This window comes from Gigantopelta aegis, chromosome 5 (genome assembly GCF_016097555.1).
Source record: "Gigantopelta aegis isolate Gae_Host chromosome 5, Gae_host_genome, whole genome shotgun sequence".
NCBI lineage: Eukaryota > Metazoa > Mollusca > Gastropoda > Neomphalida > Peltospiridae > Gigantopelta > Gigantopelta aegis.
In genome coordinates, this window is record NC_054703.1 from 4,992,137 (window position 1) to 5,019,679 (window position 27,543).

At 37.3% G+C, this 27,543-nt stretch overlaps 1 protein-coding gene across 1 annotated transcript; it reads left to right on the forward strand.

The window, feature by feature from the left end:
- Window positions 1–1,711: 1,711 nt before the first annotated feature.
- On the forward strand, window positions 1,712–27,543 carry LOC121373555. Its single transcript, XM_041500238.1, has 5 exons — window positions 1,712–2,353; window positions 13,804–14,012; window positions 15,669–15,766; window positions 20,627–20,834; window positions 27,375–27,543. Exons 1-5 carry the CDS (start codon window positions 2,023–2,025, stop codon window positions 27,447–27,449), a joined length of 921 nt encoding a protein of 306 aa, XP_041356172.1. The 5' UTR covers window positions 1,712–2,022; the 3' UTR covers window positions 27,450–27,543.

The following is a 27,543-nucleotide window of genomic DNA, read 5'->3' on the forward strand; positions in this document are numbered from 1 at the left end:
TGGTATATCACGCATGTGCTATCCTGTGTGTAGGATGGTGCATATAAAATATCCCTTGCTACTATTGGTACTAAATGGAAAATGCAGCGGGCTTCCTCTCTAAAAGTATATGTCAAAATTACCAAATGTTTCACGTCCAATTGCCATTGATTAGTAAATCAAAGTGCTCTAGTGGTGTCCGTAAACAATTTCTTGTTTTATTTTGATTATGGACCTGGCCCATCCAGACCAGAATACTAACCGTAACTACTGGACTACATCCTAGTCTGATCATATCTTATTAAGACGGAATTGCTCATCCACACCAGAATACCAGCCGTGACTACTGGACTACATCCTAGTCTGATCATTTCTTATTAAGACGGAACCAGTCCGTCCACACCAGAATAGCAGCCATGACTACTGGACTACACCCTAGTCTGATAATCTCTCTCTCTCATACTGGACTACATCCTAGTTTGATTAAGAAGTATCCAACTTCTCAAGTTAAAGTAAAAGTTAAAGTAATACAGAATTTGAAATTGATCATCTCTTATTAAGACGGAACCGGTCCGTCCACACCAGAATACCAGCCGTGACTACTTGACTACATTCTAGTCTGATCATCTCTCTCTCTCTCATACTTGACTACATCCTAGTCTGATCAGCTCCTGTTAAGATGGAACCGGTCCATCCACACCAGAATACCAGCCGTGACTACTGGACTACATCCTAGTCTAATCATCTCCTATTAAAACGGTACCGGTCCGTCCGCACCAGCCGTGACTACTGGACTACACCCTAATCCGATCATCTCTTATTAAGACGGAACCGGTCCGTGCACACCAGAATACCAGCCGTGACTACTTGACTACATCCTAGTCTGATCAGCTCCTGTTAAGATGGAACCGGTCCATCCACACATCCTATTAAAACGGTACCGGTCCGTCTACACCAGCCGTGACTACTGGACTACGCCCTAGTCCGATCATCTTTTATTAAGAGGTATCCAACTTCTCAAGTTAAAGTTTGTTTGGTTTAATGATATCACAATTTATGAATCATCGGCTACTGGATGTCAAACATTTGACAATTCTAACATTTTTACTTGTTTTTCCGTTAGGAACAAGAGCTCTTTTATATGCACCATCACACTAACAGGATAGCACATACCACGGCCTTTGATATAACATTTGTGGTGCACTGGCTGAAATGACAAATAGTCAAATGGACACACTGTAGGGGATCGAACCTGGACCGACTGCACATCAGGCGAGTGTTTTACCACTGAGCTATGTCCCCCCCTTCCCCGGCGTCTCACGATCTACAATTATGCACAGACCTACACTTTAAACTACAACTGACTAAGGTCTGTGAACCTTAATGGAAGTTTGAAGCTTAATTAGATATTTATAAGCACTTTAAAATATTCCCTACCTACCTAACAAGTCATCACAAAACTGGATTCAAGACTGTAGATGATAAGAGAGTCACTAGATGATAAGACAGTCACTAGATGATAAGAAAAACTAACCGTACACGATCAATACAATTCCCTGCATATTTAGCAAGTTACCACTTGTAAACAGAAACACTGGTTAAACAAGTCTTGAGAGTGATCAATTGACAGGAATCGACAAACAACAACGTCATGTTCACTGTCGTGAAACAGTAACCAGCTCCTGTACGCTTCTTTGACGTCAATAGCCAGCACAGTCTCACAGATGTCGGCTGGATTTTTTTCAAGTTAAAGGATTCAAATTTCTGCAAGAGACACTTCGAAGTCTGTTTCAGTTTATGTCAGAGGATCATAGCTTTTGTCGTCTGATTTTCACATCACATTTCTAGTGGGCGGTTGAAAGGTCACGTGTTTCGACTTCTACATATGACACGTTGTTGAACCACGATTCCTGACTGAAATTTGCCTTGACAACGACAACAACAAAGCAATATAAAACAAAAAACAACAACAAACAAAAGAAAACAAAAAACCTACATTTGTCAAAAAAAATTATTATTTTAAATTTTGAAAATAACCTCATCATGAAGATTTTGTCAGAATTCGGTATTCGCTCATCACATATCCTCATCATCATAGCCGCTGGAGTTCTTGTTGTAAATGTTGATTCTCAGACATGCGGACGGGCTCCAGTGATCTATAACAGAGTTTTTACCGACAAGGCGGTCGTGGAAGATGCACTGGTTACCAAAACGGGGATCGCCACTAAACTCGGTTGTCTCGAAGTTTGTGGGAGAAGTCTGGCCGTTGTCTGTACTGCATTCGTCTTCAACCAACAACAACAGCAGTGCAAGATCTACAAAGACAGTTTAAACCAACTGACACAAGTCACCGAAACGGGATCCGTGGGATTCGGTAAGTAATACACTTCAAAACGGGATCCGGGTGATTCGGTAAGTAATACACTTCAATAGCATATACAATTAACGATGGTAAACACAACTGAGTCTCGATTTGGGAATTAAGTGGAATTTATTCATTTATTTATTTCAACTTATTTTTGTGCTTATATCCAATTCAGGTTCAAACACGCTGTCCTGGGCGCACTCCTCAGCTACCTGGGCTGTATGTCCAGGACAGTGGAATAGTTGTTAATTGGCAGTGGTTAGTGAGAGAGAAGAGGGTGTAGTGGTCTTACACCTACTCACTGAATCGTTAAAACTCGCTCCGAGTGGGAGCCAGTACCGGATGTGTCATTTACAAGTACCTTACTATCCGACAGTTTTGGTATTTCTTGATAGTATATATTCTGACAATCTCACAGGTAAATACTACCCAGAAAGTGGGGACATGCTGGGGTACGTGGCGTGCAATGTGACACAAGGTGTGACATGCTAGGGTACGGCATGCAATGTGACACAACTTGTGACATGCTGGCGTACGACATGCATTGTGACACAACCACATGCATTGTGTAACACAACTTCTAACATGCTGGGGTACGTAACATGCACTTGTGATGCACACGACTTCTGACACAACTTCTGACATTCTGGGGTACGACATACAATGTGACACAACTTGTGACATGCTGGGATACGTGAAATGCAATGTGACACAACTTGTGACATGCTGGGTACGACATGCAATGTGACACAACTTGTGACATGGTGGGGTACGACATGCAATTTGACACAACTTGTGACATGCTGGGGTACCTGAATGCAATGTGACACAACTTCTGGCATGGTGGGGTCCATTTTGTAAATAATATCAGATGCATTGAAAATCATCAAACGTAAACACAAAGACGCGACACTGGCCTTAATAATCAAAACTAGTTATTTACAAGGGAAATATTTGAAACATGTATTTGTTCAAAAATATAAATATGTTTTTTAATATATTTTCACTGTGACTAAACTACAGTGAAAATACAACTTTTCACCGAATATCACATTTATGTTTTCTATAGATCTATATATTCCATTGCTATGTATATTAGTGTAGGGGCATATGTAGCTAACGTAGGTCCCGTGACAATTCCATGTTACTTTTTGGAACCAATGATATTTATATTCACTACTGTATAAATATTCAGAAAAAAATATGTTTCAATTTTTTTCATGATGAACATCAAGGTAATTTTGAGGTCACTAAATGTCACCAAACTGTTCAAGGTGCTAAGTGAGATAAGGTGTAATCGTCTGCTGTCTTTAAAATATTGGCATCTAATATGTTAAAATAAAGGAAACCATGTAAACTACACTAAAATATGAATAAATATGAGTTTTGTTCTTGTTAGGGGCGGATATAGAAATTTGAAAGGGGATGGAGGTGAAACATTCTAACTACCGGTACTAGATGTAATGTAATATTTGGTCAAATTCACCATAATGTTTGCACGGTTTCTGTTTAAAAAGGGGTATTTAATGTCTGTCAAAAAGGTATGTTCACTGTAACTCAAAAGTATTGGGTACACACACCTTTCTGCTAATGTTTATAATGTAGATATTGACTAAATCGGAAGTACGTTTGCCGAGAGATGTGCGCCTTCTTGTCATTAATAATGTGTAGTAGGTCTTTCATTGATGTACAAGGTGGTGTTTATTCTTGAAATAAAAAAACAAATATGTCAATAAAACAGGCGATTTATGCACTTTATTGGAGCTTACAATTTCATTGTTTTTCCAATATGTGAGGGACCGTCTCTGATGACGGTTTAACCCTATCCCTCTCCAAAACAAAATATCTGTAGACATGTCTAAGTAACGTTTGAACAAAACTGCCAAGAGCCATTCTGAATGTGTAATCTATTATACCGGTGTTAAAGGTGCTATTCCCAAGTGCATAATGACAGGTATTGATTTTTGTTTTAATACATTTTTGCTTTAAAATTTAAAGACTACACCTTCAACTATATACCCATAAATGCTTCTATGAAAATAATTGTATCTACTAGTCGAAAACACATTTTTATGGGGGAATCTTCATCTCTTCTTCCTGGCTTTATCAATGGCTCCGTATCATCATACATATGATCAACTGGTTCAGGAAATCCACAATATCTACTGCGATCAGTGACATCAGTGTGTTTCAAGTGAAATATGTCCTGTCCAGTATTTGATGACAACTCAAATAGTGTCAAAGCATCGTCTCTAGGGTGACCAAGATAGCAAACTATTAACAGTGTTGTGTCTGTCTGCATTCAAGAATATGCTTCATGCTTGGAGGAAAAATTGTGTATATATAGCTGCGTCAGAATTTCCTATCAGGTTGAATGTGCCATTTTGTTTATCCTCAACCTTCTCCACGATGAGCCCATACTTACAAACTAATGTAACCCCACCATAAACCTTACCTCAAACAGATCTCAATACAAGTAAATTGTGCGCGGGTACCTACCCTCACTATAAACCTCACCATCAAAGAGATCTCAATACAGGTAAGTTGTGCGTAGGTACCTACCCTCACCATAAACCTTACCCTGTATAAACATCAATAAGCATGAGTATTCATCTCTAACAATGCTACCATTAATTATTTTTAAACGTATGTTTTAGACATTCGTAAACACATAATTTCGAGGTCAATTAATAGTTTGCATATAAATTGAAATATATAATGATCAATTATAATCATATTTATGAAAAGCGAATTTAAGTAGCATATTTTTAAAAAGCCCTACCCGCAAAGATAAGAAAAATGTAAAAACAAAAGACCTCACTAAGCATAGGTACCTATTGCTAACAGACCATGCCCAAAATGCCCATTCAGAAGTGATTAAATTCTGGATCTGGCCCAGAAAGACATAATTTTGAGATCAGTTGATTTTTATGTCAAGTTTCCCTATACTTTGCATGCAAATTGTAATGTATAACGGTTCATTACAATCATATTTATGAAAAGCGAACTTTAGGTAGCATATTTGTAAATAGCCTTACCCACAAGGGAGCGAGACGTAGCCTATTGGTAAAGTGCCCGCTGTGTGTGTGGTCCTTAATTATATGTCTGACGCCATATAACCGTAAATAAAATGTGTTGATTGCCTCGTTAAATAAAATATTTCCTTCTTCCTTCTTCTTCCTTACCCACAATTATAAGAAAAATGTAAAACACTTAACTTCCACTAATTTGACCCTAAATAACATTAAATGTCCCTCAAAATGACCTTTAAAGGTCACCTTTGTGTGGGAACCTACCCTCACCGTAAATCACACCTACCCTCACCAGAAACCGTACCCTGTACAGATCTCAGTAAGCATTAGTACACATTTATAACAAACCATGCCCCAAAATGTGGACGTAATCTTTTCCTAAACATCTCAAGCCTTACGGCTCATAGGCATATACATATACATTCAATAAACAATAATACAAACAGATAATATATACAATGGGTGATTGTGTAATTGGAGGATGGACAGTTATATATGCTTAGAACGTAAAAAGGTTGCATGTTTGAGAAATTTACCGAGATTACATAGTTCTTTTCTGTTTTGAACTGATAATAATTGTACAATTTTAAACATAGATGGTTTGAACCAATAATATTTTTTTGATGTAAGTAATTCGTATGCCTGTATACAATGGACATATCAGAATAAAATGATATTCGTCTTCTATATCGTCCTTATTGCACAATTTACATTTTCTTTCAGATCTTTCTATACCATAATATCTTCCTTGTTCAATGAGCAATTGATGGGAAGATACACGAAATTTTGTAATAAGCGTGGCATAACATTCAGAAATTGATATTCTAAGATAATATTGCAAACAAAAAGTATTTATCAGCAGTTTATATAATGTACATTTTGGAGATTTGTCTATTATAGCATCTTTCTCTTGAATTAGCTGGTCCGTTAGACGTATTTCTAAACATTTTAAAAATGAGTTAACACTATCTACATGCTGACTACACCAAACATCTCCGAAACCTATTGATAGTAGTAAATATCTTACCTGGTATAGCCAATTAGAGGGATTCATGTGTTCTAACATATCTTCATATAACGATTTTAAGATACAATTTCTGGTTTGTAGTAATTTCAACCAATATTTAACTATTCTAATTTTTCGCATAATACTTAAAGGAACTCTTCCAAGTTCTATCATGAGCAGGATGAAAACCCCCATTCGTATCCATAATTTAAAACACTAGAAACATAGGTATCGAAAACGTATAACTTCGTGTCCTTATTAAGGCATAGATTATTACATATTCTTGAAATTTGATTCATACATTTTCTGCCCTGTGAAGCAATTACCCTTTGTGATATAGTAAATTTTCCATTAAAATTCAATGTCAATCCAAGGGAATTAAAACAATCAACAATTTCAATTAGGTCATCATTATATATCCATGATTCTTTAACAGTTATTTTACCTCTATTTCTGAATACAACAATTTTTTGTTTTATCTATATTAACACTGATGTTCCATTTTGTACTATATGCATAGAGCACATCAAGCATCTTCTGAAGACCTTCTACTGTCTCTGATAAAAGAACAGTGTCATCAGCATACATTACAAGAAACAACGAAATATCGTGTAAATACATTGGCTAATGGTAATGGGTTCGGATCCCAGTCGAGGCATGGGATTTTTAATCCAGATACCGACTCCAAATCCTGAGTGAGTGCACCGCAAGGCTCAATGGGTAGGCGTAAACCACTTGCACCGACCAGTGATCCATAACTGGTTCCACAAAGGCCATGGTTTGTGCTATCCTGCCTGTGGGAAGCACAAACAAAAGATCCCTTGCTGCTAATCGGAAAGAGTAGCCCATGTAGTGGCGACAGCGGGTTTCCTCTCAAAATCTGTCTGACGCCATATAACCGTAAATAAAATGTCTTGAGTGCGTCGTTAAATAAAACATTTCTTTCTTTCATTGTTACATGTAAACATAGACTGGTACTTGAGACATCATTGTTACATGTAAACATAGACTGGTACTTGAGACATCATTGTTATATGTAAACATAGACTGGTACTTGAGACATCATTGTTACATGTAAACATACACTGGTACTTGAGACATCATTGTTACATGTAAACATACACTGAAACTTGAGACATCATTGTTACATGTAAACATAGACTGGTACTTGAGACACATTAGTAAACACTGAAACTTGAGACATCATTGTTATATGTAACATACACTGGTAGACTGGTACTTGAGACATCATTGTTACATGTAAACATAGACTGGTACTTGAGACATCATTGTTACATGTAAACATAGACTGGTACTTGAGACATCATTGTTACATGTAAACATACACTGAAACTTGAGACATCATTGTTACATGTAAACATAGACTGGTACTTGAGACATCATTGTTACATGTAAACATAGACTGGTACTTGAGACATCATTGTTTCATGTAAACATAGACTGGTACTTGAGACATCATTGTTACATGTAAACATAGACTGGTACTTGAGACATCATTGTTACATGTAAACATAGACTGGTACTTGAGACATCATTGTTACATGTAAACATAGTCTGGTACTTGACACATCATTGTTACATGTAAACATAGACTGGTACTTGAGACCTCATTATGACATACCGGCTCATAGGCATATACATATACATTCAATAAACAATAATACAAACAGATAATATATACAATGGGTGATTGTGTAATTGGAGGATGGACAGTTATATATGCTTAGAACGTAAAAAGGTTGCATGTTTGAGAAATTTACCGAGATTACATAGTTCTTTTCTGTTTTGAACTGATAATAATTGTACAATTTTAAACATAGATGGTTTGAACCAATAATATTTTTTTGATGTAAGTAATTCGTATACCTGTATACAATGGACATATCAGAATAAAATGATATTCGTCTTCTATATCGTCCTTATTGCACAATTTACATTTTCTTTCAGATCTTTCTATACCATAATATCTTCCTTGTTCAATGAGCAATTGATGGGAAGATACACGAAATTTTGTAATAAGCGTGGCATAACATTCAGAAATTGATATTCTAAGATAATATTGCAAACAAAAAGTATTTATCAGCAGTTTATATAATGTACATTTTGGAGATTTGTCTATTATAGCATCTTTCTCTTGAATTAGCTGGTCCGTTAGACGTATTTCTAAACATTTTAAAAATGAGTTAACACTATCTACATGCTGACTACACCAAACGTCTCCGAAACCTATTGATAGTAGTAAATATCTGACCTGGTATAGCCAATTAGAGGGATTCATGTGTTCTAACATATCTTCATATAACGATTTTAAGATACAATTTCTGGTTTGTAGTAATTTCAACCAATATTTAACTATTCTAATTTTTCGCATAATACTTAAAGGAACTCTTCCAAGTTCTATCATGAGCAGGATGAAAACCCCATATTTCGTATCCATAATTTAAAACACTAGAAACATAGGTATCGAAAACGTATAACTTCGTGTCCTTATTAAGGCATAGATTATTACATATTCTTGAAATTTGATTCATACATTTTCTGCCCTGTGAAGCAATTACCCTTTGTGATATAGTAAACTTTCCATTAAAATTCAATGTCAATCCAAGGGAATTAAAACAATCAAAAATTTCAATTAGGTCATCATTATATATCCATGATTCTTTAACAGTTATTTTACCTCTATTTCTGAATACAACAATTTTTTGTTTTATCTATATTAACACTGATGTTCCATTTTGTACTATATTCATAGAGCACATCAAGCATCTTCTGAAGACCTTCTACTGTCTCTGATAAAAGAACAGTGTCATCAGCATACATTACAAGAAACAACGAAATATCGTGTAAATACATTCTGACAAGTGTAATACCTGTGTAATTATTTGTATCATTTACGTTACCTTTCTTATATAGAGGAATTACAATACCTTCCGACCAACTTGAAGAAAATATCCCACTATCAAATATAACATTAAAAAATTCGAGTCAAAAAAAGGAACAAATACATCTTGGAACGTAATAAAATATTCATTAAGTAAATGGTCTTTTCCTGGTGATTTTCGTGATTTTAAATGTCGTATTACTGTGTGAACCTCTTCTTCAGTGATTGGGCAGTCGAGCTCTTCGTAAGTGCCCTCGTCGTGTTCTTCTGCAGCATCTGGAGGGTCGTCTGTGTTACTGGCTAAATCTTTAAAATGTTTTAAAAAATCATCCAGAGATAAATCTGTTTTCGGTTCACGTTTGCGCTTTTTAATAAACTAAAGAACTGCCGAGGATTACATTTTCTTAGGAAACCAATCCTATTGCCTTCAAATCTCAAGTAATTTCTTTTAACTCTACGCTCATAAGTCTTGTATATGCGTTTAGCTAAAACTAAAGCTTGCTTATTGTTTACATTACGTTCAGTATTAAAAACATGCAAAGAATTTCGATAACCATTGTGTAATGTTCTGCATCTATCATCAAACCATTGCTTATTAGTGTGAACAGATTTCACGTGTGTATGGCTATGGAACAGCTTGGATGTTTTCAAACAGTATGGCTCAAAAATGTCATTAATTAGAGATGTAAAGTCCACAAGCCCTTCGCTGACAGACGTTTCGGATGACTGCATGTTGTCAATAAACTCTTGCATGTCGCTGGATTTCTCATACAGTTTTCGCTTCATTTCCTCTAATTTGTCATCGCTCCATACATAAGATGTAGAAACTGATACGTCATCAACAATAGGACCGCAGTCATGAAGTTGTTTACAGTTCATAGTAAACGCTATAGGTGCATGATCTGACCACTCATTAAAATCGCACACATGCAGTTCAGAAATTGTATCCACGTTATCTTTGTGTTCAAGAACGTAATCTATTACACTTGAACCTAAATGGTTGTAAAAAGTAAAACGGCCACATTCGTCACCTGGCAAACGACCATTGCTTATGTGTAAACCTGTAGTTTTACACAACGTTATTAATTTTCTACAAAAAGAATTAACGGTGGAGTCTTCGGTTACACGTTTCTTCATCGCCCTGTCAGCGTCATACATCATAAATTCCGATAAAATATCTAATACTGGTTTACCTACAACATCTGTTTCTATATAGTCAACCTGAATGCCCACACGACTGTTAAGGTCACCAGCAACAATAACTGTACCAAGTTCACAGAACTCGCAAACATCATTCAAAATACAGTCAAATATATCGCTGTTGTATATCTTATAAAACACGTTGTTTTCATGGGGTATGTACGAGAAGCATATATACACATTAGACGAAAATAGTTGTTCGATTTTAAACCAAATTAATGAACCTTCCACATTTTTTACAATCGAAACTACACGTGATAAAACTTGCTTGTACAACACGACAAGACCCCCACCTTTACCTTTACTTCTAGGAAAACACTTGCATTCATATTCCTTATTGAATAACTCTAGATCTAGTTCGGTATCGCTTTTGATCCAACATTCACATAGAAATATAATGTCATATTGCATTAATAGTTCAACAAATTGCTTATCGTAAAATTTATTTTCAACGTTCCTGTTTATGTTCCACGACAAGACCCGAAGTTGTCCTACCTCCGTGTTTTCCTACGCAGTTGATACTGACGGTTGAGTAGGGGATTTATAGAAAACATTGTCAATATAAAGTTTGTTATACACAAGTCGTGTGTCCTGTCCTTGCTGTCGCTTTTCTTTCATGACTTTGCGCAGTTCTTTACGCTGATTGTTTATTTCAGGTGGAAAATGCTCATTGATATAAAAGTTTGTACCTTTCAATTCTCGCGATCTACCTTTTACGTGTTGTCGTTGTTTGAAGTCGCTAAACTTTGCAACAATCGCTCGCGGTTTAAATCGGCCACCCATCCTGTGAACTCTTTCGAACTTCACGTTGGCGGTTTCTGCTTTGTCCATTTTGAGATTGACTTCAAGGAATTCGCGAAGGACGTTTTCTGTCATGTCAGGCGTCTCGTTGTCTTTCTCGGGTATGTTGGCAAAGATTAGATTGTCTCGCATGGAGCGTGACTTTAAATCGACAATTTCACTCTTGAGGCTTTTGTTCTCGGCTTCTACACCGGTTACACGGTCCGCTAAATCACCGAACTGAAACTCAAAACAGTCAGCCCTGTCGTTCAGTTTTTCTAATATCTCTTCTGTTTTTAACTGTCTTTTATTAATATCAGCTCTTACTTTAGAAAGTTCTTTTTCAAATTCTGTCATTTTAGCTTCAACACACTCTAGTTTTTCTAACTTCTTTGCAACCACATCCACTTTTTGATGTAACGCGTGAATAGCGTTTGTTAGCGTAATTGCCCAAGGTGGGGGTCACAAATCGACCTGGCCTGTTGGTGCGGACATCATGGGCGAATTTAACAAATGCATATATTGCTGGCTGTTCATCGTTGGTAGTAGATGTCATTGGCTGCTGTGCGTATTCGTTTGGAGTAGCGCCGTGTAATACACTGTTTGTTTCATTGAGAACACTACTCACCAACTTGGGCTGGCTATGGTCACTACTGTCCGAACTGCTGTTTTCCTTCTTCTTCTTTCTTTTACCCATTTAGAACCTTTTCCACAACAAAATCACAAATACTTGAGCATACCATTCAATTTCAACCGGTTTCCTCACCTAATAATGACTTCACGAATGAATAAACAAAAAAATCACTGGAGCTCCAAAAGACAACCTCTTGTCAAGTCGCCTTTAACGAGTAAACATATTTTTACATAAGAATCAATATTCAAACCTTCCTGACTCACCGACATAGATACATCGACCTGGCTCCCGTACTATGACGCTCACGTATAACTATGATATAGCACCTTTAAGTGGTTGCAGGATTGTGTAAATTTCTAATGTACTTACATTGAATTTATATTCACTAAATATACGGATCATAATTAATAATTTATGCTGCAATTCAAAATACTCAGTTAACTAGCAGTTTTAAATTAAAAGTTTGTTTAATAGTAAATAAAACTGACACATGTAGATCAAAATGTGTAATAGTTTGTTTCAATAAAGTGTAGTAAACGCCACCTTTTACACCAATGAGAGTCGAAACAAGTAAATGCTAAATTATGTAGAGTATCATTAAATAGATATTTACAAAACATTCACTTGTCAGTTTAAAATGAAAGAAATAATCGACGAAAATCAGTTTTATTCTATTTCCGACACTACTTTAGTGTAATATGAATCCTGCGAATGTTTGCAACATAATTAAATATGTAGATCACTTTCTCCAAAAGAGACAAAGTGGACATAACCATTCTCCAAGGAACCGTGTTTGGCATTAATTCTGATGCTGTCCTTGAAATACTACTAATCTAGTATAAACTTTAATGTTAGCTATTTGAAATAAAAAAAAACAAAAAAACAACAACATCAACCATGAAATTGTCATTAAGCAGTAAAGTACAAGGTTTGTAATGGACATACATGTAAATCTGTGTAATTAATTGTTTAAATAACAATAAATATGTTCAATTCTGACACTTACACTGGCTTCCATGTATGTGTCAGCGCTGAACCGATCATTAGTGACGTCACGCCACTGTCGTTCTGCTAGTTAGCGAATCTACCGCTGCCGAATATAGTGACATTCAAGCTACATTACTGACATTGTTTACAATTGGCGCAAATGAAAAGAATGATAATGGATGATAAAAAGAATACCCCTCTTGTGTCTTGTGATATCATAATTTATGAACATTCGTTGATAAAATAATAAAAATCCTCGCCAAGCCTGGCGCTGATAAATTATGATATCACAAGACAGTCTGGGAGTATCCTCTATTTGTCATATAATATCTTACCTTTTCAGTGCAATCAAAGTATGTGATATTTTTCAGATCACATACTTTAAGAATTGATAACTTTGCAAAATAGATGTAAATTAATCGAGGCCACGGCACAAGGTTTATTGACATTAAAGAAAACGTACTAGGGTGACACTTCATAATTGACGTATGTATTCATAGTCATCAAATAAACAGATTTCAACAGCAATTTTACACTGATAGCTGTCCAGCGTTCAGAAAAACAACGAAAAAACAACAAAAACCCACCAAAAAACAACAACAACGTTAAGCAGTAGTTTGACGTCATTTCCATCCGAAAAGATACAGAGCCACATATTCTTACGTCATTTGAATATCGGGTAATATCTGACTGGAATTAAAGTTTCCTGCACAGTTTACAAAACACACTCTGGTAATAACCTCTATTGTATGTGCTATCCCGACTGTGGGATGGTGCATTTAAAACATTGATTACCACAAATGGAAAAATGGAGCGGGTTTCCTCTCTATGACTATGTATGAAGTACTAAATGTTTGACATCCATTAATAAATCAATGTGCTCTAGTGGTTTTTTATTATTATATTTGTTTTGATTAGCGATATTAGAAGAAGCCACATGTCCTGCACCACCGCCCCTGCCCAATGGCACAGTGACCTACACTTCAGTTGTAATAGGAAGCACTGCCACCTACAGCTGTGATGCAGACTACCACTTTTTTGGACTCAGCCAGTCAAGTGTCTGTGAGACGACTCGAGCGTGGAATGGTCTTAACGGTTCTTGTAGACAAGTGTTTTTCTACAACATTGTGAGTATTAACTGTAGCATGTGAGATGCATGGATCGTGGATTGATTGTTAAAAATGCCTTGGTACATATCAAAAGGTTAAATTCCACTAGAACCTCAACGACCTTGCGAAGACGTTAACCAAACGAGTTCTGTGATACACATAGATGGTAATAAAGCAGTTACCAGTTATTATTATATTTATGTCCCACGTGAAATAATGTCCACTTGTCACGAGTTTTAGTGAGTGACAAGTGAAAACTATTTCACGAAGGACACAAATTTGATGATAACTGGTACCGAGTTTGCTATTCTGTTAATTACCCCAGGCTATTTCCTCTCTCTAAAACTTTTTTTTTTTTGTATATACGTAGGCTAAAGGTACATTAATATAGAAACGATGTAAACCACTTTAAACACTGTTCTGGACATTGCTATAGCTGTATTACAATCACGTTCACTGATGCTGTTCAAAAACCTATTATATTTATTATGTAAAAAAAAAATATCTATAATGAATTGCACTAAAATAACGTGAACTCTTTCAAGCACTTGACGTTATTTTGTGTGTTAGCTAAATTGCGATGACGTCATCTTTAGTATCGACAAGATCATTGGTTTATAAGCATCAAAGCGTCCAATATTATTGTACGTTAGACCAATGAAGAATGTTTCACACATAATTTTTATTTTTATTTTCTCCGTTATGAGTTATCGGAAGGGTAATAAATACAGAATATTAAACAACCTTCCATTTCGTATCATGTTTATGTCCCGAGTGAAATAATTTTCAGTTGTCAAAAGCTTTATGGCTTAATACAACCCTTACACGACCGTCTTTGAAGTCACTAAACACGAAATTTAACAACGAACGCTTGTCCATCGCAGATGGCGTCGACAACATTCCAGGCTAGTTTCGCCATGTCCTGCAGTTAAAGGTAAAGAAGTGTACGATCTACGAACGCATAGCAAACCAGCAGGCAGGTGGTTACAAACTTTTATGTGAAACCTAAAATCCATGATGCCTGTTAGAGGTGCACTTATGAGATGATTACAGATGCGCATACCAAAGTTGCACAGTTGGTTACAGAATGTTTTAGTGTTAAAGAAATCCATGATGCCTGTTAGAGGTGCACTTATTAGATGATTACAGTTGTTGTTGTAGCCGAGTTGCACTTATTAGATGATTACAGAAGGCGCTAGTGTTAAAGAGTTTGGTGGTGGCAGATGGACGTTCACTTGGTGGTGAACTCTACCAGTTGTTCTGTGTCGCTACCATAGTCTTCTAATAGACTGAGGCATTCATTTGATGAGCTGTACAAGTCTGTCTTTGTCCAGCCTGAGGCATCTACATGGCTATAAAACATTCTGGCAATGTCAGTCAGAGCATTGTTACGATTTAGCAATCCTCAAAATATTATATGCTCTAAAATACCACGGCAACATAACTTGCTTAATCCAGACATTTAGGAAGTTTAGGGGTATAGGAAGTGCAATATCTATTAAATATCTATGGTGGGAACAAACATCAATGTTTTCGAGTTCTCGGAGATTGAGTTTTCGAAGTCTGTTATTACTATTTCGTATAGCAATCCGGCCGGGACTGTCCCTTCAGTGTGAGAGACCAATGCTTGTTTCCGATGTTTGACTATAGATGCATAATTTATTCTTCTTTCAGACACTTCCTAGCGGTACAACTCGGGACATATCTGTTCCTGGATTAGTTACCGCAGGATGGAAGATAGAGGCAATAGGAACGCCACTTGATTCACCAAGGTAATTGTGATGTCCATGCAATACTGGTTATATTCATCAATAATTACATCTCCGTTACATTCATTACATCGTAACGTTATCCCATTGGTCCAGGCCACTTGATTCACCAAGGTATTTGTCATGTCTCATGAATACTAGTTATATTTATCTTCGCTTGGAACGTCCATTACTCATCACATCACGTTTATTGGTCCAGTTGTCTTGATTCACCAAGGTATAATTGATGTCCATGCATACAATAATTTAAAATACTTACATCTCCGTTACATTCATTACATCATTATTATCCCATTGGTCCAGTTTAATTCACCAAATTGTGTGTCCATGAATACAAGTTATATTTATCAATACTTACATCTCCGTTACATTCATTACATCGTAACGTTATCCCATTGGTCCAGGCCACTTGATTCACCAAGGTAATTGTGATGTCCATGCAATACTGGTTATATTTATCAATACTTACATCTCCGTTACATTCATTACATCATAACGTTATCCCATTGGTCCAGGCCACTTGATTCACCAAGGTAATTGTGATGTCCATGCAATACTGGTTATATTCATCAATACTTACATCTCCGTTACATTCATTACATCATAACGTTATCCCATTGGTCCAGGCCACTTGATTCACCAAGGTATTTGTGATGTCCATGCAATACTAGTTATATTCATCAATACTTACATCTCCGTTACATTCATTACAACATAACGTTATCCCATTGGTCCAGGCGTAGCAACGGGAGTTTGGTCATTTCTCGATGAAGGCAATAAATTACTTCGCTTAGAACGTCACATCTGATCACATCAGTTTATTAGGGCAAGTTGTCTTATTGAAGATTGTAATTTATCCAACAAATATAATTCAAAATAAAGTATGAAGTTTTATTATTACTATTATCAAGTTTAATTATAAGTGTGTCGCCAATTCACACAGTTTACAGATGAATTTTTGCTTTCATACCCGATGAACGTAAACGAAATAACAGACAATCCATTATAGTATAATTATTATTACTATATGTATGTTGTTATTATTATCACCATCATTAATATCATTACATTATTATTATTATTACCATTATTATTATTGTTATTATTTTTATTATATGAAGTAGAATAATAATATAGGTATAATATCCCCAAGAGTTCATGCACTTGCCTATTAATGGGAAATGGTTTCAGTGCAATCGATTTACTTTGAAAATCAACCAACAAATGGTTATAGTCAATCAATTATTTAGGTTTGTCTATGATTACATATTGTTTAATATAAGTGCAAAACGGCCGTCGTATATAGATATTCCTCTGTATAAAACGGTGTTTATATCTAGTTATTTTACAATATTAATGCCGTTTGATTTAGGGAGTTTTTTTATTATGCTAGTTTCAGATTATCAACCGTAACGACGCTGTTGGCCAACTCGCCAATCTATCGACTTCTATGAATGTCCAGTTGCTAGTCTGAGAATTATTTTAACAGGATTCTCTTTGTATACAACGAGTTGATCAGTTGTAAATCAGGAGTCGGAGAAACTACCACTTAGCAATTGAGATGGCGAAGTCAGTCGTGACAGTTGGTATAGTATGAGTTCAACCAAAGTGTTCCAATGTCAAAGTCAATGTCAAAAACAAGTCATAATTGAAACTAGATCGGTTTATGGGATTACTCGGTTTGAAGGTTTGTCCCATGCTACTAACCAAGAAAAATACCGCGGGTTTCCTGTCTAAGACTATACGTTAAAATTGCCAGTTGTTTCACATCCAGTAGCCGGTGATTACTATGTCAATGTGCTCTAGTGATGTCGACATACTAGGTTCACACTACCAACGGTCACGACGGATTGGCCAATTCGCCAATCTAACTTCTACAACTATTGATGTGTTAGTCTGAACACTTACAACTCGGTGCTTGACGCGTACATCTCCTAAGACCGATTAAGTGTTAATCAGAGCGCACCTGTCGCAAGTCGGAATTTGAGAGAAATTACAACACAGAACTGTCGAGTTGGGCAACATCGTCGTGACATTTGATATTCTGACACTAGCACTAAACAAAATCAATGGTTTGTTTTTCACAATTAGAGCCATTATTCTGATTATCCATTTCCGTTCATCGAACTGTTTTTGCGATGCATTTGTGATACAACAAACGGCTACGTGACTGAGGGACCCAAATTTCACAATCTCCCAACAGAAATAACAAATAAACAAACCAGTTCAATATATATATATATATATACTGAACAAAAAAAGAAACTTCCGATTTGTACATATAGTATTTGTTGTGTTAAAGAATTCATTGTGTAATGAAATTATAGAGGTAGTATTAGCCTTGAGCTGTATTATCAGGATTCATGAATTTTATTGATTATTTTAGTACTGTTAATCGTCGACAACGTGAAATTCAATTTGCACATGCATGCATGGTTCGACATGCCCCGTGTCGTATTCGGTCAATTTGTTTTACTTGTCTTACTGACATTGATGTCAAGTGAACGAAAACGCTTCAAAATTTGTAAAAAAAATAACGTTTTTTACATAGTAGCATTTTTAGTATGCCAAGAATACCCAATAATTTACGCGAACGGGCGATTGCCATGGTTGATGCTGGCATGTCGACAGAAGACGTTGCAAGGATGTTGGGAGTTCTAGTCGAGCGATACGAAATCTTCGCGTAAGATTTCGAACGACAGGAAGCACCAACGACTTGCCACCTCGTGGACGTCCGCTTGTTACAACACGTGGTCAAGACCGCTATATCATGAACACGCATTTGCGCAATCGATTCCAAACTGCCACTGCTACTGCTGCTAACACACCTGGGCTTCACAATAACCGAATCAGTGGACAAACTGTTCGTAATAGTCTGCGGGAGAACGGTTTACATGCACGACGTCCTTACGTCGGATGCGTTTTAACGCAACGTCATCGTCTAAATCGTCTTAATTGGGCACGTGTACACACTCGTTGGATACGGCGACGCTGGAATACCGTTCTTTTTTTCGGATGAATCCCGATTTTCTTTACAACGTGGTGATGGCAGGGTGCGCGTCTACCGTTGGAGAAATGAACGCTATGCTGACGTGTTCTTGAACGAGATCGTTTCGGGGGTGGGGGTTCTGTCATGGTTTGGGCAGCCATTGCCCATGGTTATCGTTCACCACTAGTCGTCATTGATGACAATTTAAATGCTCAACGTTACCACGATGACATTCTCGCTCATCGCGTCATTCCTCTGTTCCATAACAACGCCAACATCTCGATTTTTCAGCATGCCACCTCTCATACAGCTAGAGACACTAAATTTTCTTAGGACAAATAACACTGATTTCATTGATGACTGGTCCACTAAAAGTCCTGATCTCAACCCCATCGAACATGCCTGGGATAGTCTGGACAGATGATTGAGGCGTCGTCCCAACCCAACCGCTAACGTCAACGAACTTCGTCAAGCGCTCATTCAGGAATAGAACAATATTCCACAGGCAGAAATCAACACTTTAGTCAATTCTATGCGCCTGCGATGCACTGCAGTGGTCAATTCAAGAGGTGGTCATACCAGTTATTAAGTGGGTGTTTTTATTTTTAACCCCTACAACACTTGGTCAAAATTTCTCCCAGTTTCTGTTAACCTATGGCCATGATTTGTACACCAAACGATGCATCATGGAACACTCTTTAAACGCATATATAACAATTATTCCCCCGGTTTGTTTTCATCAAGTTATGTACAAGCAAAGTTAGTGGAAGTTTCTTATTTTGTTCAGTATATATTTCACCAAAACTACAAACCTCTCTAAGCTTAGATTTTATAGAAATCTAGTTATGATAGTTCGGAAAGTATAGTTAGATATAGTGATATTCAAACACTGGTAAATGCTGAATACAGTTCAGTTTATCACACTAAACATTAGACCACAGTCTTTTCAAACGCCATATAATATATAATCGTCACGCATTTAACAATAGTATACAGAGGTTTCTCAACTACACCGTTACTGTTCATCGAACTGTTTATGTGATGTATTTGTGATACTACAAACGGCTACGTGACTGAGGGCCCCCAATTTCACAATCTCCCAACAGAAATAACAACAAATAAACAAACCAGTTCAATGTATATAGTTTCACCAAAACTACAAACTTCTCTAAGCTTATATTTTATAGAAATTTAGTTATGATAGTTCGGAAATTATAGTTAGATATAGTCATATTCAAACACTGGTAAATGCTCAATACAGTTCAGTTTATCACACTAAACTCCAGACAACAGTATTTTCAAACGTCATATACTTGAACTCCTCAGTTCACACCAGACACCACAGAGTATTTTCAAACTCCAGATACTTGAAATCCACAAGTCACGGTCGTAGTCAACAACAGGATCGCGGTCTCCAAACAAGGTCGATCAGTCCCTGTAACCATCACCACGGTAAACACCACTTTGGCGTTCCACCATCAATACGACCATCCATCTCATTGACTCAAACGGCGACAAATGCTGCTGGCAACCCTCAGAACCATAGAACCAAAAATACCCCACCTCCCCCATACCCCCCCAAAACCCCCACATATGCCTCTGAGAAGTAACACATCGGTTGATCCATTAAAATGATTGGGGTCTATCTCGTTGCAACTAGTGCACAACAAATGGTTATAGGCCGTGGTATGTGCTTTCCTGTCTGTGCGAAAGTGCATTCAAGAGATCCCTTGCTGCTGATGGAAAGATCTAGCGGGTTTCCTGATGACTACAAATCAAAATTACAAAATGTTTGACATCCCATATCCAATGATTAATGAATCAATGTGCTCTAGTGGTGTTAAACAAACTTTAAGTTCATCTTTCTGTTCCAGATTCTATTTCAACCTAATGCACGATGATAACAGAATTTTAGCCTTACATGTGGACGTGCGCTTCAACGTTGGTGGTGACATAAACACTGTGGTTATCAACTCCTTCACTGGATATTGGGGCAGACATGACTCTTACCAGCCATCCTTTCCATTCGCCCCAGATCAGCAATTTAACCTGACTATCCTAGTGACGGATAATGGATTTGAAGTAAGTAGGAAAAAGAAAACAAAAAACGATGCGATGTTTGTATAATTGTGTAGGCCCTATCTGTTGTAACTTAATCCAAATATGTTACAGGTTTGTAGATTTACCAAACGTAGTGTCCATTGTCACAGGTTGAACCTGGGATCTGCGACATGGACAGTACACAAACTAGCAGCAGGGCTCGAACTTAATTGTTGATCACCGATTGCAATTTTGAGGTTCCTTACGTACATAATTTAACAAGTGAGTTTTGCCGGAAATAAATATGAATAAAGGGTTATTTTGCTGTATGTAGTTATATTCCAAATGTGCAAAATTGCAAGAGAATATAAAACTCAACGAACGTTTTCTTGTCTTTTTTTTTACCAATAACGCTTACACCGCTCCAGGGTCCCCCTCTAAATTTATGTAATGCTTCTGTTAAACCACTCCCATCCACTACACGGCGACGTGATTTCAACATTATTATTGTTGTTATTATTATTATTATTATTATTATTTATTTATTTATTTTTATTATTATTATTTTATTATAATTTTTCTTACTATTACTTTTTGGGGGTGGAGGGAGCGGTGTTTTTTTTAGCTATAAAAGTACAAGAGTAACGTGCGTGCACGCACACAAATGGCAAGCTTACCTTTCCCCTGCACATTCAACTGGTGTAAGTTATAATTAAGCCAACATTTGGACAAGAGTAACGTTCGTGCACACACACACACATGGAAGACTGAACTTGCCCCTGCACATAGAGCTGGATTCAACTGGGGTAAGTTATAATTATGCCAACATTTGGGCAAGAATAACGTTCGTGCACACACACAAACAGAAGACTGAGCTTGCCCCTGCACATAGAGCTTGATTCAACTGGGGTAAGTTATAATTAAGCCAACCTTTGGACGAGAGTAACGTTCGTGCACACACACAAACGGAAGACTGAACTTGCCCCTGCACATAGAGCTGGATTCAACTGGGGTAAGTTATAATTATGCCAACCTTTGGACGAGAGTAACGTTCGTGCACACACACACACACGGAAGACTGAACTTGCTCCTGCACATAGAGCTGGATTCAAATGGGGTAAGTTATAATTATGCCAACCTTTGGACGAGAGTAACGTTCGTGCACACACACACACACACACAGAAAACTGAACTTGCCCCTGCACATAGAGCTGGATTCAACTGGGGTAAGTTATAATTAAGCCAACCTTGGACGAGAGTAACGTTCGTGCACACACACACACACAGAAAACTGAACTTGCCCCTGCACATAGAGCTGGATTCAACTGGGGTAAGTTATAATTAAGCCAACCTTTGGACGAGAGTAACGTTCGTGCACACACACACACACAGAAAACTGAACTTGCCCCTGCACATAGAGCTGGATTCAACTGGGGTAAGTTATAATTAAGCCAACCTTTGGACGAGAGTAACGTTCGTGCACACACACACACACAGAAAACTGAACTTGCCCCTGCACATAGAGCTGGATTCAACTGGGGTAAGTTATAATTAAGCCAACCTTTGGACGAGAGTAACGTTCGTGCACACACACACACACAGAAAACTGAACTTGCCCCTGCACATAGAGCTGGATTCAACTGGGGTAAGTTATAATTATGCCAACCTTTGGACGTGAGTAACGTTCGTGCACACACACACAAACGGAAGACTGAACTTGCTCCTGCACATAGAGCTGGATTCAAATGGGGTAAGTTATAATTATGCCAACCTTTGGACGAGAGTAACGTTCGTGCACACACACACACACACAGAAAACTGAACTTGCCCCTGCACATAGAGCTGGATTCAACTGGGGTAAGTTATAATTAAGCCAACCTTTGGACGAGAGTAACGTTCGTGCACACACACACACAGAGAAAACTGAACTTGCCCCTGCACATAGAGCTGGATTCAACTGGGGTAAGTTATAATTAAGCCAACCTTTGGACGACAACACATGCTACATTACACTCTTTTGTACACTATATATTAAACCGAATGGCCACTGCGAATCAATCAAATTAATAGGCCACACTGGCGAAGCACAGACGAGAAACGCCATTGTGCCATTATTCTTACGGAACGCATAATTAATAACTACAATTTGGTAAAAGTACTAACGGTTTAGCTTGTTTCGCAGATCGGTACGGTTAGTGACTTAAATATGGTGACATTATAAGAAGTGTTATTTTTTATTATTTTTTATTATATATGAAACACGAACTGTGTTAAATATAGCATGCATTTTAATTGTAAAGATTTGGAAGCAAATTGCTAGGACATCACAAACTGCACTGGCAGTGGTAACCAATCACTATCCGTAACAGTAACGGTGTAGTTGAAAAATACAGCTCAAGTTGAAAAACAACCTCCGAACAGAAATAACAACAAATAAACAAACCAGTTCAATGTATATATTTCACCAAAACTACAAACTTCTCTAAGCTTAGATTTTATAGAAATTTAGTTATGGTAGTTCAAAAAATATAGTTAGATATAATCATATTCAAACACTGGTAAATGCTGAATACAGTTCAGTTTATCACACTAAACTTTAGACCACAGTCTTTTCAAACGTCGTATACTTGAACTCCTCAGTTCACACCAGACACCACAGAGTATTTTCAAACTCCAGATCAGGGGTTGAATTTTTTTGTTCCACTATCCCAAAGGAATAGTGAATTTCAAAAAACACTATTCCGTCTAGAAATGTATTATCCTAATTATTAATGTACCACTAGTTTTCCTGACTGTGCTACGTCGCCCTGTACAACATTGAGTAACGAACAATTGTTTATATGCCAGTCTATGTGTGAAGGAACATGCTGTTATCTTTTCGCCTGTGGCTATGTCCATTGTGTTGGGGGCTAGCGCAGCTTGGTTACGTAATACCTCCGCGCGACCGTGCATCCTAATATACACCCAGACCAGGTGTGGAGGCCATGTGGAGAGTGGTTACGTAATACCCCCGCGCGAAGGTGGTAGTCCTGCGTCCCAATATGCACTTAGACCAGGTGGGCACAGTGGTTACGTAATACCTCCGCGCGACCATGGTATTTCTAGCGAACTGGCGACGGTCGGACTGGCCATCTAAGAAAATATACCATCTTGGTCGCTGTGGAAATATACTCATCATAAGATTCTGTCCCGCGTACTGTCTCCAACTAGTCTGAGATTTTGAATAAATAGATAGGATTTTAGATATATCGCGGAGAAACATTGGAAGTGTCCAGGGGAACGGACGTGGTCCAACTGAACGAAATATATTAGTTCAGACCGGACATGGTAAATATATATTTCTGCTCTGTTGTGTAACCTTGATGTGATTGATGTGACCTTAAATATTTTAATACTGTATTATACCAATATTCTTTAGACAGTGTTTCCGGTAATCTGACGAAGTAAATTGTAGGCTTCACTGTTCTAATATTTTTATACAAGTATTTGGTAAGATAAAGCTTAGCCGATCATCCTAGAGGACCTAGGTAAACTGTAGGTTATTGTCTTTATTGTGATATGTACCAGTATTAATTCTGTATTACAAGGTTACTGAATGAGTATTTAAGGGTTAATTAAAAATTAACCAGTTAGGAATAGAGTTATAATTCCTTTATTAATTAAGTTCCCCTGGCAGCGTTTCTCAATTATCACACGTGTGTGTGTTGTATCACGGTGAAGTGATTAGAATATTGTGTAAATTAGACACCTAGTGATTAACTAATTAAGTGATTAGCTCAGGGTTGTTATTATATTGGTGTTGTTAATTAATTAACTACTGCGGCAAGTACATTTGTTAGCGTTAGAGTTAATACAGATTCCAAAGTGTATTGTGTTTTGTTGTGTTTTATAGTGAACTAAACGTGCTACATATATATATATTTATATCAGATCTTATCGCTGATTACTCCTAGAGCCGGGCCACTCGGACAGTAGCCTGCCCGATACAGAGAGATCTAATAGATATACAGTTCGGAGAGATATTTGGATAATCGTGTTTTATTCAGTTACGGGTATTATAGGATTCCCGTGATACTATGCATTACTGCGTACTAGCTGGAATTACAAATGAACTCACGCCAAACATTAGTCTCGATAAAAAAGACGTTTATTTTGTACCGGTAAGTGCATGAGAAAGGTCTTAGTAGCATGAGGATTTGTTTTGCAGAAAAATGTAGCTGAAGAAAAAGCGTAAGCGGAATAGTCGCAGGCGATTTACGGTATTCCGTGCTTTATTTTCACTTTCGTGACGGAATATTGGAAGAATTGTTTTACTATTCCGTTTCGAAATTTACTATTTGCGGAATAGCGGAATAGCGTAAAATTCGACCCCTGCAGACACTTGAAATCCACAAGTCACGGTCGTAGTCATCAACATGATCGCGGTCTCCAAACAAGGTCGATCAGTCCTTGTAACCATCACCAAGGTTAACACCACTTTGGCGTTCCACCATCAATACGACCATTCATCTCATTGACTCAAACGGCGACACAAATGCTGCTGGTAACCCTCAGAACCATAGAACCAAAAAAACAAAAACGACCTGATAAATAAAACAAGTTAACAATTGAAGATTTACATTTGATACGATCATCCACAATGACATACTGGTTTCCGCATATAAATAGTACATTTCCAGTAACAATGACTACATCCATTGGTTGCATATTTACAACACATCGCATTTCATAACAATGCCAGATTACCAATAAGCTGCACTATAACTGGTATACAAATATGAAAAGGGACCATATAAGCACTGCGAGTAAATACAGAATATACACAATTATCTACACCCCATTCACATTTATACAAGATAACATATTGACAATAAAATATGGTTGTGACAATACCCAACCGCTCGAAAAACCCCACACATACCTCTGAGAAGTAACGATTATAGAAACGAACTCTAGTGTATTTTTTAAACACCATTTCCTCGTTTCAAACATCACAGACTCTTGTTTCACTCTGATGTAACTTAATCGAAATGACTTACAGGTTTGTAGATTCACCAAACATAGTATCCATTACTCAGAACTTTCTGTGGCGGGACTTGGCTCAGTCGGTTGAACGCTGGCCTACGTTGCGTGCGTCTCAGGATCGAACCACATCGGTCGATCCATTACAATGATTGGGGTCTGTCTCGTTCCAACCAGTGCATAAGAAATGGTTATAGGCCGTGGTATGTGCTATCCTGTCTGTGCGAAAGTGCATATACGAGATCCCTTGCTGCTAATGGAAACATATAGCGGGTTTTGTGATGACTACAAATCAAAATTACAAAATGTTTGACATCCCCTATTCGATGATTAATTAATCAATGTGTTCTAGTGGTTTTATACAAACTTTAAGTTTAACTTTCTGTTCCAGTTTCGGCATCAACCTAATGCACGATAATAACAGAATTATAGCCTTACAAGTGGACGTGCGCTTCAACGGTGGTGGTGACATAAACACCGTGGTTATCAACTCCTTCACTGGATATTGGGGCAGACATGACTCTCATCAGCCATCCTTTCCATTCGCCCCAGATCGACAATTTAACCTGACTATCCTAGTGACGGATTATGGATTTGAAGGCGCGTTGAATTAAAAAAAAAAAAAAAAAAAATCTGATAAATTTTTCGGAAGAGTATGTCTCGACCCCAACCCACTACAAACTTCTCTCGCCTCAGTGTAGCCTCCCCCACCCTCCGCTGAAATCCGTGAAGATGCACCTGCAGTGGTACTCTCTACGGTAACTCAGTACAAAAAAAACAACAAAAGAAACATCAAATACAAAATAAAAATGTAACCCCTGCCGCGCCCCCGCACCCCCCCCCCCGAAAAAAAGACATCCCCCCCCCCCCCCCAAAAAAAAATAATAAAAAAACCCGACAAAAGAAAACAAAAATCAAAATAAGATAAAAAAAACAATCGTGAGTTCATGTTCTGAATGTTTGTTATTTTATTTCAGCGTATTCCCCGTTATATTGTTAAGAAATGATATATTCTTAATTATTTGTCATGTATATAGCCGGCCCTCATTTTCCAAGTCTCTGTACACAGGAATCGTTTATATAAAATTCAAGGGTATATTATACGGTTGTGTTATATATAGCTTCATCATTACTCGGATCTGCCGTACGTTTTATGACATATCACAAAAGAGTTTCAAATTTAAAAAACAAAAAAAGCGTTATCTCTGCTTGCTATGGAATTCCCTCGATAGTGGTTTATTTAAAACGTTTTGGATTATACAATAGCGAGGTTTTGTATTCCAAATGAATCCAATTTCCATTTATAATCCATATTTAGACAAATAAGGCCCACTAAACTCCTTGGCTGAATGGATTTAATACAGTTTTTTTAAAGTTTGATTGGGGATTGAGATGTATTTATGCTTTGCTATAAATGTTGTGTAGGCTAATACTGAATGCAATAAACATAATAATAAATATGTGTATAATATGTTTAATGTTTTAGGTGACCGTGGATGACCAGTGACATGCAACACGTGAACACAGTGTTAACTGTATATAATATGATTAATATTTTAGGTGACCGTGGATGGCCAGTGGCATGCAACACGGGAACACAGTGTTAACTGTATAATAATATGTTTAATGTTTTAGCTGACCGTGGATGGCCAGTGGCATGCAACACGGGAACACAATGTTAACTGTATAATAATATGTTTAATGTTTTAGCTGACCGTGGAGGGCCAGT